The sequence below is a fragment of the Polypterus senegalus genome, chromosome 4, assembly GCF_016835505.1.
Source record: "Polypterus senegalus isolate Bchr_013 chromosome 4, ASM1683550v1, whole genome shotgun sequence".
Classification (NCBI taxonomy): Eukaryota; Metazoa; Chordata; class Cladistia; order Polypteriformes; family Polypteridae; genus Polypterus; species Polypterus senegalus.
In genome coordinates, this window is record NC_053157.1 from 181,889,569 (window position 1) to 181,907,389 (window position 17,821).

Genomic DNA, 17,821 nt, shown 5'->3' on the forward strand with positions numbered 1-17,821 from the left:
GAGAGGCAGGAACAATCCCTGGATGGGGGAGGCAAGAACAATCCTTGGACGAGGCACCAGCTCATCACTACCAATGTGCCACCGTGCCCCCCACATGCTTAATGCATTTCATCACGAAAATTATATCAAGTATACATCTTACTATTCAAAAATGTTCAGAGAGCTGTAATATCATGAATGTAATGTATTTTGTGTGTTGATCATTGTCTGTGCATTCCTGTCTACAAAAGAGAAAGCCCGTTTAAGAAGCACATAATGATTAGTGACTGGGTAGGGGAACACACAGAATACATAGCATTCAACATGGTACTTTAGTTATGATGGGATTTGAGAAACTCTAGTAAATTAAACATCAATTTTGACACGAGTTTACAATGTTCTACTTTAATGACAAAAACCACGAGATGAAAGCGTAAATTTTGACATTGAATTCTACATTTTGACCCTTTTTCTTCACCATGTCCTAATTTGTTTTTCCTTTCTCTGTGCCTTAATACATGTCTGTATAAAATTCTGATGGTAGGCTACAATTCGCCTTTTCACCTTGACTTTGACATCTGACCTCTCCTTTTTAATTTCAGACACTGTCCGACTTTCTGAACTTGAACCTTTGAGTGCCACTTCATCAGCTTCCTTCTGTTGCTCATACCACTGCCTAAGCCACCAAAAAGTGGATTTTTCCTGCCTTCACTTCACTAAGTAGAACCTCTACTTCGGAAGTTTTTTTTCCCCGTGCTTTTCCCATTGTCTTTCCACAGAACGCTGAATGCAAGGGTCTAATTATATTGATTTGCATATTCAAAGGGGCACAATCCTGATAGAAGCCTGGGTGGCATGGCAGGCGCGTGCACATATGTTACATTTCACACTGACTGGGATTTATAAAGTGGAAGTACGTGGAAGTTGGCTTAAGCATGGTTTTGTGCATATGATTTTTTGTGCACACATACATTTCCAATTTTGTCCATTGCCATGTTTTAGTGTGAATTTTACACAAGGCGTTGTATCTGATGCCTACTCATAGTTGGAATTTCTCCCTGTGTCTGCGTGGATTTGACTCGGTGTACTCTGGTTTCTTCTCAAATCCGAAAAACATGTTAGATTCATTGTCAACTGAATGCAGAGGTTGAACAAGAGACCATTTCGATGTGCTTTCTTCACTCGGCACCAATCAATTACATTTTTTCATAAGGAATTGCATTATTGAACACTTACACTACATAACATAACATTCTAAAACCTGCTTAAACCAATTCAGGGACTCAGGGAATGCAACCAATTGGGCAAGAGCCTGCCTTGGAAAGGATGCCAGGCACTCTAAGGATTATTTGCTTATTTCATAACAGTTTGACACTGATATAACAGGCAGATTTTCTGCATTCATGGATGTTTCCTTTTATAATCTTGTTAGTTTTACAGTAGTGATAATTTACAATGTGTCAAGATGCATGTCCCTCAGTCCAAGAAGCTTACAGGGTATGTCTTTTTAGTTGGTGGTTACATTAGGATAACTATGAAAAATATTTTAATTTATTTAGTTAAGGAAACATAATGTAAAAGAGAGTACGCAGGAGAGGGCCTAGGACCCTAGATGATCTGGAGAGATTATGTAAAGAAGAATGGTCTCAGATGTCATGCTCTGTATTCTCTAACCTTATAAAAGATTACATGAGAAGACTGTACTGTTATATTGGTAAAGGGTGGTTGTACAAAGGATTAAATGCAAGGGTGTCAAACAATTGTGGCACATGTGTTTTTGTTAAAAAAATACTTATTTCGTTGTGAGACCTTTGTTTTTCTTTGAATTAACTTGTTTCAACTAAAAGTCAGATGTTGCTCATTTTTTTAGTGAAACATGACAGTTGTTCAACAAACAAACAAACATATATATAAAACTGGAGAATTCTTTTCATTCACTGCCTCTTCATGTGTATGCCAGATTTAAAAATGAGAACTGTCCATACTTTAAGTAAACTCTGTGATCAAATATAGTGCAAATTGAATTTACTGATATTCTTCTGGATCAGGTTTAAGAAAATATAATATGCTACACTTAGCTTCGTATAAACAAACAGCATGTTAGATGATGGCTCACTTCGACATCCCTATTACGAAATAAAAGCAAAAAATATTACAAGTACGTCACATTTTGTTTATTACAGAATTCTGCTTGTCAAATACTCTGTTTACTCAAAAGAAAAGATTTTTTCTGTTTGTTATGGTGGAGTCTGAGACTCACATAAGTAATAATATTCTGGTAGTGTGATAACTTAAATGTTTCATAATTGATGCCTTGACTGACATTCACAGTCTGTTAATATCTGAAATCTAGAATCATTATAAAAAGAATGCAGAAAGTCATGTTGTATATATCAGGGTGTAATCACACTGAATCACATTCCTTAATGTATTCAGACTAGTGCACTGAAGGTCATTTTGATATGCAGATGTCTTTTTTATATTCAATATGCCCTGAAGAACTCTCAGCTGCATGAAGACATTAATGTACACTAAACATTATAAATCTTGTACTGAACAACTGAAATAATAAGAATTTTGATCGGATAGGCTTGGCATTCCCATAGTCCATAATGTTTGCTAACTGCTAGATAATACTTCATAAATTGTACATGATGGAACATTTGCTCAAGGTGAATTTCAACAAATTACATTTGCCCATATTAGCATGCTTTATAAAAAAATCAACAGGTTACATACAGTAGGCTTGGGCGGTAAAACGGTAATATGGTATCCCGCGGGATCTAAAAATAGCAACAGTGTCAGTTTCAATACCGTTATACCGTCATAAAAACAATGCACTTATATAGGAGACAAGGATTAAATATAATTTATTTAATGCCTAAAAATGCGTATGCGATGCGTGGTTGTCATCACGTGACAGCGTAGAGGAGAAAGAGAGAGGTGGGGAAAGATGGCGAGTCGCGCACCAAGTGACCTGGTCTCAAAAAAGAACACAACTTCTGCAGTTTGGCAGTATTTCGGGTTTCGGCCGAACGAGAAGGGAGAGGCGGTAAATACGGACGAGGCAATTTGCAAATTGCGCAACAAAAAGGTGACCGCTAGAGATGTAAATACCTCAAACCTAAGGTCACATATACGAAACCACCATCCACTCACTGCTGCGAGGATGGACCCGAGTTCACTCAGTGCAACAGTTTCAAAGCCTCCCGATGCAGGACCAACAACATTTAGGTCCACCGCCACTACGCAGCTGACGATAATGGGGGCCTTCGGGAAAGCAACAAAGTACAAAAGGGACAGTGTCCGTTGGAAAACCTGTACTGATGGAAGTGACAATATACTTGGCGAAGGAAATGGTCTCTTTCCACACAGTGGGAAAAAAAGTCCTTTACGGACATGGTAAAGGTCCTAGATGCCCAGTACGAGCTGCCTGGACGGAAATATTTCTCACAAACAGCTGTCCCACATTTATATAGTAAAGTTAGAGACAATGTTCAAGTGCTACTGTCAGCGGCAGACAGTTATTCCTTAACAACTGACATGTGGTCGTCAGTTAACATGACACCATATATGTCTCTGACTGTCCATACTATTACACCTGACTGGAAACTTGAATCCAAATGCCTCCAAACTACGTATTTTCCTGAGAGTCATACAGCAGACAATCTTGCTGCTGCGCTCAGAGCTATACTTCAGGAATGGCAACTTGACGAGAAAAAACTTTCTGCCATAACCACTGACAACACTGCCAACATTCATGCCGCAATCAGGTCCCTGCATTGGCCGTGGCTATGCTGCTTCGGTCACAATCTAAACTTGGCTGTCACAAATGGATTGCATGACCAGAGGCAAAACCCGAAGCGCCTGGACTATGCCGTAATATTGTCGGGGCCTTTTCACACAGCTGACAACATAAGCATGAACTCCACAAGAAGCAAGTGGACTTGGGACTCCCAAAACATAGTCTCATAACGGTAAGCATAAACGTGCAGAGAGTTCCTCAGGGCGGGCTCAAATATAAAAAAGGGGCATATATATATATATATATATATATATATATATATATATATATATATATATATATATATATATATATACAGTAATCCCTCACTATATCGCGCTTCGACTTTCGCGGATTCACTCTATCGCGGATTTTAAATGTTCACTCTATCACGGATTTTTCACTGGTTCGCTGATTTCTGCGGACAATGGGTCTTTTAATTTATGCTACACGCTTCCTCAGTTTGTTTGCCCAGTTGATTTCATACAAGGGACGCTATTGGCGGATGGCTTAGAAGCTACCCAATCAGAGCATGTATTACATATTAACTAAAACTCCTCAATGCTATAAGATATGCATCCCGCGCGTAGCTTCATTGTTTGCTTGTCTCTGCCTCTCTCTCACCCTCTCTGACATTCTCTGCGCCTGACGGAGGGGCTGTGAGCAGAGGTGCTGTTTGCACAGAAGCTGTTTGCCTAGTGCATACAGACGCACCTCTAAGAAATGCCGCTTTATCGCGGTGCTTACAGAAGCACACTTATTGATTTTTTGATGGTTTGCTTTAATCTCGCTCTCTCTCTCTCGGACGTTCTCTGCGCCTGACGGAGGAGATGTGAGCAGAGGTGCTGTATGCTTAGAAGATACTGACGCTCCTCTAAAAAATGCAGCGGCAAACTTAAAAGCACAAGTATTGATTTTTTGATTGTTTGCATTTCTTTGCGAGCGCTCTCTCTCTCTCTCTGAAATTCTCTGCTCCTGAAGAGAAGATCTATTTCCATTCTTTTAATTGTGAGAAAGAACTGTCATCGTGGTCTTGTCATGGAGCACAGTTTAAACTTTTGACTAAAGGGTGTTTTTTCATTTCTAGAGGGCTCTAATAATGTTAACAGTGTGGGAGAGTTTATAAGGGCTTAAAATATATAAAAATAACTACACAAACATATGGTTTCTACTTGATTTTCATCTATCGCGGGGGTCTGGAGCAACCCCGCGATCGAGGAGGGATTACTGTATATATATGTATATATATATATATATATATATATATGCTTTGCATCACATAAATTATATTGAAAAGTAGGCTATATTAAAATAGAAAACCATTTTTTAAATTGTAATTTTTTTCCTGTATTTTTTATCAAGTAAATGCAGGCTTGATGCACATAAGGGACTTATTTAGCCTAAAATAAATGTGCATGCAAATTTTACCAAATGGAATAATATACGTTAATGGACTTATTTATTTATGCATTCATTCGTTTATTTAGGCCTATTTATTCATTCATTCGTTTATTAACGAATGAATTGGCCTAAATAAAACGAATTTCGTTTATTTAGGCCTATTTATTCATTCATTTGTTTATGCCTATTTATTCATTCATTTGTTTATTTAGGCCTATTGATTCATTTAATCGTTTATTCATCATTCATTAATTAATTCATCCATCCATCCGTCGGCAGGACTGCGCAACTCGCTAGGGCTCCAAACTGGCAATGGTGGAGCGAATCCTCGAGCAGGCCCAAGCGATCAGACACGTCCTGTCTGATGACAGAAGGGGCAGCCTGTCCCTGACCTGGCAGGACATGGACGTCTTGAAAGCTGTTCACGAAGCACTGAAACCAGTCGGTGACTTCACTGATATTTTGTCAGGAGAAAATTATGTGACCAGTTCCTGTATCCTCCCCATACTGCAGCTCTGCAGGGACAATGTGTTGGCTGCGTCAGAAAATAACCTCCAGCTAACAAAGTCAATCAAAACTGGAATTCTAACAAAGCTGGAGGCCAAGTATGAATCCAATTCAGTGCACAAAATATTGCGAAAATGCACTTTCCTCGACCCTCGTTACCGTGGAGGATATGAGACGGATGACAACGCATGGGCTGAGACCAAGGCTGAATTACAGGCTGAGATCATGAGCTTAGAGGCAGCAGGTCCAGTGGCCATCAGAGTGGAAGAGGGAGAGGAGCAACCTGCACCCTCACGAAAAAAGATGACTCTGGGGAGTATGCTGCAAAAAAAATCTGATGCAATGGCAAGTCCCGTCGGCATCGGCACTGTGGAGGACTGAGTCGGAGCTGAAATAACAGCCTACTGTTTGGAGCCAGTTACTCAAGGAGAGGAAAAATGCTGCCGGGCGTTTGCCCCAGATGTCGCGAGTGGCACGAAAGTACCTGTGCGTCTGTGCTACAAGCACACCATCGGAGCGGGTTTTCAGCACCGCAGGTAAAATTGTCGGTCCACAACGTGCCCTGTTAAAGCCGGACCAAGTAAACATGCTGGTTTTTCTAGCGAGAAATCTTGAATAGATTGATGCCACTTGCCATTCATTCCTATTCGCACTGTGTTTATTTTTATTTAATTGATTCAGGTATTTTTATTTGGTTTATGTTAAAAATGATATTCGAAAGAAGACGTTTTTGTTTAGGACTATTGCTTTGCAATACTTTTTATAATATGGATGATGTTTATGTTAATTCAACTCTGGTTGACTGTTGTGGGTCTATTTGCACTTTTTTACAAGCTGCTCATCTTTGTTATTAAAAGTTGTTCAGGCGGTGTGATTTAATTTAATTGATTTGCAATCTGCAAAGCTCAGTCCAAGAGCTGTGGTCTTGTTTCCTATCCATTCCTCTCGTACAACATCCAGGATCCCTCGCGGGCGCCTGCCAAATAACAACTTGAACGGACTCAAGTCATTGGACGCCTGCCTGACTGTAAGACACAATGTCTTACTTGTGTTTCTAATTGGATGAATAGTAATTTTCTCAAGATAAATAAAGAGAAAACAGAATTTTAGTGATTGGCAATAATGGAGACAATGAGATTATTAGAAATAAAATTGATGAATTAAGATTAAAAGTCAAGACAGAGGTAAAGAACTTAGGGGTAACTGTTGACTGTAACCTAAATTTTAAATCACATATTAATCAGACCACTAGGACAGCATTTTTTCACTTAAGAAACACAGCAAAAGTTAGACCTCTTATATCATTGAAAGATGCTGAGAAATTAGCTCACACTTTTGTTTTCAGTTGCCCAGATTACTGTAACGTACTCATCTCAGGACTAGCCAAAAAAGATATAAATCGTTTGTAACTAGTGCAGAATGCAGCTACTAGATTCCTAACTAGGGAAAGAAAGTCCAAGCACATTTCTCCAGTTTTGATGTCACTACACTGGTTACCTGTGTCATTCAGAATTGACTTTAAAATACTGCTTATGGTTTACAAAGCCTTAAATAATCTCGTTCCATCTTATATATCGGAATGTCTGACACCTTATATTCCAAATCGCAACCTTAGATCCTCAAACGAGTGTCTGCTTAGAATTCCAAGAGCAAAACTTAAAAGAAGTGGCTATGCACCTAAAATCTGGAATAGCCTGCCAGTAGGAATTCGCCAGGCTAATACAGTGGAGCATTTTAAAAAAACTGCTGAAAACACATTACTTTAACATGGCTTTCTGATAACTTAACCTTCATTTAATCCTGATACTCTGTATATTCAATTCATTATAATAACTATTCATAGTGGCTCTAAAATCCGTACTAACCCCCACTCTCTCTTCTGTTTCTTTTACCGGTTTTCTGTGGTAGCGATCTGCGCCATCACCACCAAATCAAAGCACCGTGATGTTCCTACATTAATGGATTAAAAGCCAGAAGTCAGCATGACCATCATCATCTAGTCCTTCCAAGAGAACCCTAAATACAAAGAGTACTATTTCATGTATGTTAGGTAGAATGCCCAGAGGGGCTGGGCGGTCTCATGGCCTGGAACCACTGCAGATTTTATTTTTTTTCTCTCCAGCCGTGTGGAGTTTTTTTTTAGTTTTTTCTGTCCTCCCTGGCCATCGCACCTTACTCTTAATCTATGTTAATTAGTGTTGTCTTATTCTAATTCTTACTTTATCTTTTATTTCTCTTTTCTTCATCATGTAAAGCAATTTGAGCTACATTATTTGTATGAAAATGTGCTATATAAATAAATGTTGTTGCCTGAATCCAATAATGAAAGATTAGAGAACTCGGAGAACTGCAGGTATCCCAGCCAGTACTATATTCATTACAACTGTTTCCACAACTCGCTCCATCTCGTCTCCTTCAAACCAGCAATGTACCTTATGAAGCAAATCTTGAATTTCCGCATGGATGAGGCTGTCCATGTTCAGTCTCCAGTCATTAAGTGCAAAACCTTTAGCCACAAAGGTTGTAGTCTTACGTAAAACAACCTGCCGCTTCAGGAAATCATAATTGCTGAGCTTATCACGAGGCACATTCCGTAAGGAAAGTAAGGGGTGATGATAACGGCCCAGTTTCATTTGTCCCAACCCAACAAAGTCACCACTTGCTCAAAAGCTAAAAGAAACATCTCTGGGTCATCGGAAGGACCCATCTTCGTCAGCACATTCTTAGAATTTTCAGGAAGAGGAGGAACTGGATAATCCTCCAGATCATGAGGAAGCGGGACATTCTGAGCGATTTGAAATAACTCCTCGGCATTCATCTGTGCAACCATTCCTGGTACCACTTGTCATGTTTGGGTCACAGATTTGCACAGAAACACAGGAGGCTGGAGACAGGAACTTTATTCAAACACTGCAATGAACATTTGTCTCCTTTTCAAAAGTTTAAACGTACTCTCCATGACAAGACAGGGATGAGAGAGAGAGAGAGAGAGAGAGAATGAAGCAAAACAATCAATTCTAATACTGACAGGTGCTGTACATGCTTTTAAGTACGTGGAGTACCGTGCGAGATGTTTATCATGCGACAGAGCGCAAATAAAGTAAGGAGCAATGTGAAGGTAGTCTGTTAACGTTTTTCAGGGGTTTTCCCAGGAACGTCTGTATTCTCTGTGGGTGCGATCAGCCCCCCAGATCTCAATATTTATACATACACAGTAAGGTCCGTAAGTACTTGGACAGTGTTGTGGGGTACACAATCTGTAAATTTTGTTCTGTATTTTCATTATAATTTGCTCAAGACAACAGCAGATGAACTACATTCAAGACAAATCAAAGCATATCCTCTTACCAGTTGTACCCTCACTTTTAAAACAGCTGTTCCAACAAAGAAAGGAAGACATGCTGGTGCCTAAGGCTACTGATTAGATTATAACCTGGGCATCTCGGACAACAAGTAGCTAAATTATTTTACAGAGTGGGGAAAGGAAGACATGCCGATACCTCAGGCAACATCAAAGGTTTTATTTTTTGTGAAAATGGACAGTGAATTAACTCATCATATTGACAGTCAGCCAATCAGAATATCTAAGAATCATATCTTGTAAAACCTCCCGGTAGAATTATATAATAAATATGCCTCGACTGAAGAGCGACATAGAAGGAAGGAAGAAGAGATGAAGATGTCAGGAGAAGAGAACAGAGCAACATGAGAAGAGGGTGTCGGCAACGTGCAGCGGTTTCTATCTAATCTTCTGAAAAGCATTTCATGAACAACTACGAGTGCTAGATCACAAGCAGCCAGCGACATTTATCCTCGTCATCTTTACTTTTTCGTAAGCTTTTTCTAAAGACTATATATATTCAAACTTTACTATCAGTTCTATTTTCTATTACTCTTTGTTCTACTGGTATTATTATCCCTGCAATAAATACCATGCTGCTTTTAACTTTCTATGCTTTTTCTTAATATCTAGAGTGATTGAAATAATAAGGTAGGTTTCTTTGAGCACCTGGTGCAGCCGGAGATTTGCCATTACCTCTGTGCTGCGAGGTTTATTAATTCTCCAACTTCCCGTGTAGGTAGAAGGCTGAAATTTGGCAGGCTTACTTACAAAAGTTAAGTAGGTTTCATTTCAAAATTCTACACGTAACGGTTATAACGGTCGACAACATCCGCCATGTTGAACTCTCTTATTTATGGCCCCATCTTCAGTGGTATAACGCCACTGTCAGCCGCCATATTGAACTTTTTAACGGTCTTTGTTACTTATGGGCCCATCTTCAGGAAATTTGGTATGCGGGTTCACAACGCTAACTGAATCCTACTTACGTACATATATACGTCCATAGCCTGCAGCTCGGTCACCGTGTAAGGCAGCGTTGGGTCCCCCATCCCAACGCCTCACACGTTGTTGGCTGCCTGCCTATATAAGGCTGTCCGTCGCTCCGGTCTCTACATTCCCTTCCTTGCTTCGCCACGGGATTCCGCTCTCCCTGCTGATAACTACAGCCTTTTTAATTAATCCATGGCTTCTCTGCTGTTTTATTGTTCGTTTATTACGATTATAGTTATTGTGTAGGTATTTTAGACTTACTTTACATTGTTCAGGTACCCATTTTCTTTATCGTTCCAACCGTACCCCCATTAACATTGTCTATCGAGGTGATCACCATAGATCAAAGAACTGTCACTTACCGAGTGGTTTCCATGCCCAGAGATGGCACCTGCCTTTTCCATTCTCTTTGTTACATATTGCACGGCCATATCAGGCTCACTCTTGATATCCGGAAGAACATTGTGTGTTATGTATTGAATGACTAGGACAGGTTCAAGGTGTGGACAAATGACAGTACAGTAGATAATTATACTACACAGGAGCACTATAAGAGTGAAATGCTTAAGTCTTTCACCTATGGTTCTGCATGTGAGTTGATGGCTGCCACTGAATTGTTCAGTTGTCGCTTTCAAGTGTCCTGAAATGGCCAAATACTTTACAACTTTGGACAACCGCCAATGCCTCTTAAACATCTTAGATTCACAGGTGACGATTTCAATAGTGGACACTTTGATGTTTATGAATGTCTAAACTCTCAAAAGCTGGATGCGAAGTTATCGATGAAACCGGTTGTATGCTTACAACGCTTGACAGATGCCGAATGTCACTTCAACACAAGTCCTGCAAATACTGTCGTAATTGAAACAAACCATGAAACTCACACTGATTATGACAGCAGCAATCCAAGCTGTGAGATTTGAGACAAGATTACTTTTCACATGGCCAACTCTACGTTGCATGCACAAGAGTAAGCTCAGCGCACAGCTTGGTCATATTACAACCGCAGGGCCGAACTGACAACGTGGTATACAAAGAGATCCTTAACAAATAATTATTGGTATATTTTCCCTCAGTTTAAAAACGTTTAATTTTCTTCTTAATAAAAATTTTAAGGCAGTACTTCGCAGCTGCAAAGTGCGGGTATTTTGCTACTCATCAATAAACACCAGTGACGGACTTCCATTCACAGGCATGCAAGTGGAGGGGTGCTCTAAACCTATTTCTGTTATCTCTGCAGACCAAATACGGGAAAACCTGCCTGATTTAACGTCACTTCTGGTTCTGCTGGCCAGACTTACGTCACTTCCAGTTCCGGCGCCCAGACTAACGTCACTTCTGGTTCATGGCATATAAAACTTCCACCTTCCCAAACCAGATCAGTTCAATCCTGAAACTCAACCTGACAACAGCTTGTTTTCTTTAAACCGTTTGCAGCCAGAGACAATATACAGGTGTTTGCCCCTAACCTTTCCAGTGTGTTGAGACTCATTTCTTTACTATATATATATATACTAGCAGAATACCCGCGCTTCGCAGCGGAGAAGTAGTGTGTTAAAGAAGGTACGAAAAAGAAAAGGAAAAATTTTTAAAATAACGTAACATGATTGTTAATGTAATTGTTTTGTCATTGATATGAGTGTTGTTCTCATATCTATCTATCTATCTATCTATATATATATATCTATCTACAGTATCTATATATATATATATATATATATATATATATATATATATATATATGTAGTTCTCATATCTATCTATATATATATCTCTATCTATCTATATATATATATATATATACTCGCGCTTGGCAGCGGAGAAGTAGTGTGTTAAAGAAGGAAAGAGAAAGAAAAGGAAACATTTTGAAAATAACGTAACATGATTGTCAATGTAATTGTTTTGTCACTGTTATGAGTGTCGATGTGATATATATATATATATATATAGCAAAATACCCGCGCTTCGCAGCGATGTCATGTGTTTAAGAAGTTATGAAAAGAAAAGGAAACATTTTAAAAATAATGTAACATGATTGTCAAAGTAATTGTTTTGTGTATTTGGCGGCAGCGTCACAAAGTTGTTTTCGGTAGCTGCATCAGAAAATGTACCACGCGTCTGACACGCCTCCTTTTTACTGTTTTCTCACAGCTTGGATTGCTGCTGTCATATATATATACACACACACACACACACACACACACACACACACACACATACATACATACATATATATATACACATATATACACATACATATCTTCATATCTACATATCTATATATACATATCTACATATACACATATATATATACATACATACATACATACACACATATATATAATTTGTGTGTGTATGTATGTATGTGTGTGTGTATATATATATATATATATATATATATATATATATATAATGTAGATAGGGTGTGTGTGTGTGTGTATATATATATATACACATACATACATATATATACACATATATATACTTGTGTGTATGTTTGTATGTGTCTATATGTGTGTGTATAGCTTTGGTCACTGAGTGCAAGGGAAAAATAATAAAATATAGTCTATAAGTTATTAAACAGTAAAACATTAACGTTTTAAGAAGTACAGGTACATTGAGCCTACTGGAGTGGTTGGGTAAACTACATTTTAAAGACTGTGTAACACAACAGGTAAGTAACTAACAGCAGCTAAAATATATATGGATCATCTCTCGGTAGTAGATCCCTTTTGAAAGGCGCTACACGACGGCTGTGGTATAGAAATTACATTTTCTATGTGACGTTCAAATTTGTGCCTCTGGTAATGTGCCTTACCGGCATTTAAAGAAAATTAGTTTTGTGTCCTCTGCACTGTTAAGAGAGAAAGGCTTTGGTTTGGGATAAAAGGTGTAAAGAAAGGAAAGTTGCCTTTTTCTTTTATATAGTATAGAGAGATGTGTTCGCTGGCGTTATGATCGCCTTTTGGGGACAGTCGCGTGGGTCTTGTGTAGACTGGTGAGGCGTCCCTGCCATTAATCAGCTGTGATGGCACTGTCAGTCCTCCACTCGTGTGCGTGTCTTCATAATCCGAGGTGATGACCTCATAATCGTATACGCAAAAGAAAGTGTGAATCGCCTTAATATTATTTTTCCGTGGTGTAGAAAAGGGGTCCCGTGTTTGCACTTGTCTGGGCTATAGCGCAGGGGGAGGATGAAAAAAATTAAAAGTGCTCACTTTGACTTAAGGCAGAAGCGCAGTCAGCGTCTCAAAGGCCGGCACAGCTATGCACGCAGCTGGCTGCTCGACTTTTGCTGGGCAGGAGACCCAGTTTTGCAGACACGTTCATGATATCAAAAGTCTCAGCGCTCTTTGGAGGTCATTCATATATTATATATATAGCAAAATCCCGCGCCTGGCGGAGAAGTAGTGTGTTAAAGAAGTAATGAAAAAGAAAAGGAAACATTTTAATAATAACGTAACATGATTGACATTGTCATGAGTGTTGCTGTCATATATATGCCTGCCTAAATAAGTCACCCTCGCTTTGCTCTTACTTTTTTACCGTTCATTTAATCATGGCTATTGGCGGAAAAATTATAAAATGGAAGGAGGATGGCTTTACCAAAACAATTATTGATGGCGAATCGATTATTCATAAAGCTTGAATTGGTGATCTGTTTTTCTGTGTTAACCTCATATTTTTCAGACTTCTTCTCAAACTAAGGTGGTGCGAGGGTAAAATGAATCGGGATGCGCTGATCAATGTAATCGTGTACCAGGAAATCATGCATTGACAAAAGCTCCCTTTGCTTGTAATGCAAAGTGTGATTAAATGCATTATTTTTAACGCTTATGGAGCACATGCATCAAGCTTCTCAGCTGTGCTTGTGCTAAGAAAAGGAAAGATTTTAAAAATAACGTAACACGATTGTCAATGTGACCTTTTGTAAGTAGTGCCTGGAGGATTCAGTGTGGAGAAACTCGAGATAGCGTGTGTATTAACTTGTGGATTTTTCTGTGAGTATTTGGTGGCAGTCTGAAGTTGCTTGAGAAGACGGCATTAGCCGCTGAGCTCAGCTCAGACCGAAATTAGATGAATGGGAGGGAGATGATGGCGTGACTCCCCACCGCCTTAACTGTCAATCCCCACAAACACAGTCTCGAATTTGCATAAGCACACCCCTTCACCTACAATTTTAACTTAGTTACAAAGTGATCAAAACTCGTTTATATCCTCGTCCTCTCATTAAACTTGTATCCCGCATTACCTGTGGGCATGTGAAACGCCAGCGGTAGCCTGTCTATGAACTTAATTTAAAGTTTAGGTTTACACCTTTCTTTCTTTCCGAGGCAGCAACACTCATGAATATGGTAGTATATGTCACTCGCTCGCTTCTTATTGTTTTGCTGCCTTCTCAATTATATAATGCATGTTTTCTTCAGCGCTTTTTGGAGGTCTTCCTGGTTTTCTACGCACTGCGTTGACAATCAGTTCACGTGATTACGTGGGAGGCGTGATGATGTCACACGAAACTCCGCCCCCCCACGGCTTTCGAGCTCAACTCCATTACAGTAAATGGAGAAAAATACCTTCCAGTTATGACCATTATGCGTAGAATTTCGAAATGAAACCTGCCCAACTTTTGTAAGAAAGCTGTAAGCAATGAGCCTGCCAAATTTCAGCCTTCTACCTACACGGGAACTTGGAGAATTAATAAACCTCGCAGCACAGAGGTAATGGCAAATTTCCGGCTGCACCAGGTGCTCAAAGAAACCTACCTTATTATTTCAATCACTCTAGATATTAAGAAAAAGCATAGAAAGTTAAAAGCAGCATGGTATTTATTGCAGGGATAATAATACCAGTAGAACAAAGAGTCAGTGAGTGAGTGAGTGAGTCAGTCAGTCAGTGAGGGCTTTGCCTTTTATTAGTATAGATATACTGAAAAAGTATTTTTTTATTTTAATGATGTGCTCTTCCCTAATTAGCATAGTTTAGCAATTTAGCATGCAATATTATGTCAAATGACCCCAACCTGGCTGCAACAACTCAAAATACCTGCATAATACTATTTAATGGCTTATTATAACCAGCCCTTCGAAGGTTGTACCTTTCTTCTGCTTCTCCTTATCTTCCACCTCTGGTTTTGTTGCCATTACTTCAAATAATGTCTTCAAGATACTTCTCAAGTCACTGGCATAGTTTGTCTGCAGCTGATCAGCTACACCTTTCAATGAAAGGAAATAAGTCAAACTGGTGAGGAATTATTTAAAGATGCTTATTCAGGTATTTAAAAAAACTTCACAGAATAAATAAATGCTGTGCTGAAGCTCTTGATTTCCTGTAAATAATTTATAAATCAAACAAAGCTCAAAAACGTAAAAGCACAAAGTTCTATCAATGTTGGGGTGCAATATAAATAATACAGGATACTGCACACTTCAACATTCTTATTGAGATCAGTGATATAAATTAAAAGAGTACAGAAATCCTGTTTGTGTTCTGATCATTCTAATAATCTGTTTACATTCAAGTCTTCCAATGCCTTTATCGATTTTTTATTGATAAAATGAAAAAGGAACACAGAGAAAGAAAACCAACAACAATAACTGATTTTTGGGCTACATAAGAACAAACAAACTCCCCCTCTTCCTGTTAAACTGTGAAATAACTGGTGGTTATGCAGGTGGCTTGTGCTAGCAATAAAAAAAAAAAAAAACACAAAAGACATTACCAGAATCAGTTGGCCATCCCAAGTCAAGAAATCTTAATAGCCCTGAAATTTCCCAATGAGTACTGCTTTATTGTTAATGCTATCAAACTCTTTATGGACTGAACTAGTGATGTACTGATCTTTGCTTTGACAATGATATTTAATATGTGACTGCAAAACATATAAGCTGTAACAACTTACATCTACAGGGGGGTTTGTTAATAACAACTATAAAAAAAGTTAACAGTATTCTTTGCTAATGCTTTGACCACCTTTAGGAAAGCTACAATAACAGCAGTACAATATATATATATAGATTTTATATTATACAGTATATATATATATATAAATAAAAGTTCACATAATCAGATGTAAATTTGCAATGTGCCCCTTCATAACCCTGCATTAAAATGCACAACTTTGATGAAATACTGTACGCTGTGAAAATTACTTCAACCTAAAAATGTCTCAATTAGTGATTGATAAATTATGGTGTGAGCACCTATCAAGGCAATACAGATATGAAATTAATCAAACACTCCTGAAGATGCAAAGCATGCATGTTCATGATTCCAATGGGATTTTAAAAATATCTAGGACAGGAAAAATAAAACAAAATGTTACATAGAAAGGAAACCCTTTCTAAAAAAAAAAATAACATAAAATGAGGTTAATTGCTCTTGTATAGCCCTGTTCAGTGAACAGTAAAAAGTTTTAGAATCACAAAATACCATCCCATCAAATAATTTTGCCTCAAATTTTAAGTACCTCTTTTGTAAATTATTACTCCACTGGTACCATCCTGTACCTGCCTACTAATAAAAATAGACAGACAGCCAATGAAAATATTTATGCTAAATGAAGATAGCAACCCTTAACAAAGCTCTTGCTAATTTGCTTCAATGTAATTTCTCTCCAATATCCTTTAAAGGTTTGCTACCAACTGCTCAAACTGGTATTACAGTATGTCTCACTTTGACTCTTGGTCGAATAAATACAACTTACTTGAGATATGAGAATGAACTAGTAAAATAACATTTAGGAATAAATGTTGTATAAGGTAAGCTTTTAAGATTTCCTTTTCCTAGACCACCAAGTAACATACTGATGACTATCACAATACTAAATGTCACTGGTAATGGTTGCACTAATGATTCACTGCTAGAAAAGACTCAAGTGTGAGTTTCTGTGCGTAAAGTTTGGACATTCGGTTTTTGGCTCTAACAATATTTTTTTTAGGTGTTTGGCTTTTCTGTCATATCCCAAGAATGTTTAAGGTAGGCTGATTGGCACCACCTAATAGGCCCTAAGGCAGACAGCTGGAGTCTTTGCCCTGGCAGGGAGGCCTTTAAAGTGGAAGGACTAGGAGAGAACGTAAGCTCACGATATTACCTTCCTCAGATTACTAGGTGCCAGTGCTCCTAAGTTGCTATGGCACCACGGATTCTCACAGAGGACACATGGATTTGAAGTTTGATGGCTCAGCCCTGTTGGGTTCCAGGAGTATCACCAGGGGGTGCTGCAGGGGGACTCGTGAGCCCTACGTCCTTGGGCTCCCACCTTACATGGAACTGCTTCCAGAGCAGACCTATGGAGCACCAGAAATATGCCCAAGGACTACATAAAAGGAGACAGCAGCCACTGTTCCAGAAGCCAGAGGCAGGAAGAAGGTGACAAAGCTTGCTGGAAGAAGAAAGAGGCGGAGAGGGAGAAAGAAGACTAACTGTGCATCTTGTACTGTTTTATGTAAGCAGGAAATGGTTTGGGAACCATTTCCCACAAAAAAACAAACAAAAAAAAAAAAACTATGCGTTGTGGTGGACTTGTGCCTGGTGTCCGTCTTTGTTGGGTTTAGGGAACTGGAGTGCCCTCTGCAGGCCACAGTCCACATCAGTGGATGTGCCCTACAATGTACTGCCATCCGACCCATGTTTAGCTACAGTCAAAATGGCTCAAACAGGTTCTAGCCACCTGTGACCCTAAAATTAAATCAAATTGGGTCTGTAAATGAAAGAATGGATCAAATACTGGCCAATTAATCTTAAGGTTAATTTTGCAGAAATGCTAAAACTATAGTTTTTGACTGATTTAACATTAAAATCATTTTTCAGATTTTAAG

General features: G+C 38.8%; 1 protein-coding gene across 3 annotated transcripts in view; it reads right to left on the reverse strand.

Moving 5' to 3' along the window:
* Window positions 1-17,821, reverse strand: part of zfyve28 (zinc finger, FYVE domain containing 28) — a 411,740-nt gene that overhangs the window by 58,237 nt on the left and 335,682 nt on the right. For all 3 annotated transcript variants that reach the window (XM_039751731.1, XM_039751730.1, XM_039751732.1), the window contains one exon: window positions 15,100-15,216. In XM_039751731.1, the coding sequence (XP_039607665.1) occupies window positions 15,100-15,216 (117 nt within the window). The remainder of the gene's footprint in view (window positions 1-15,099; window positions 15,217-17,821) is intronic.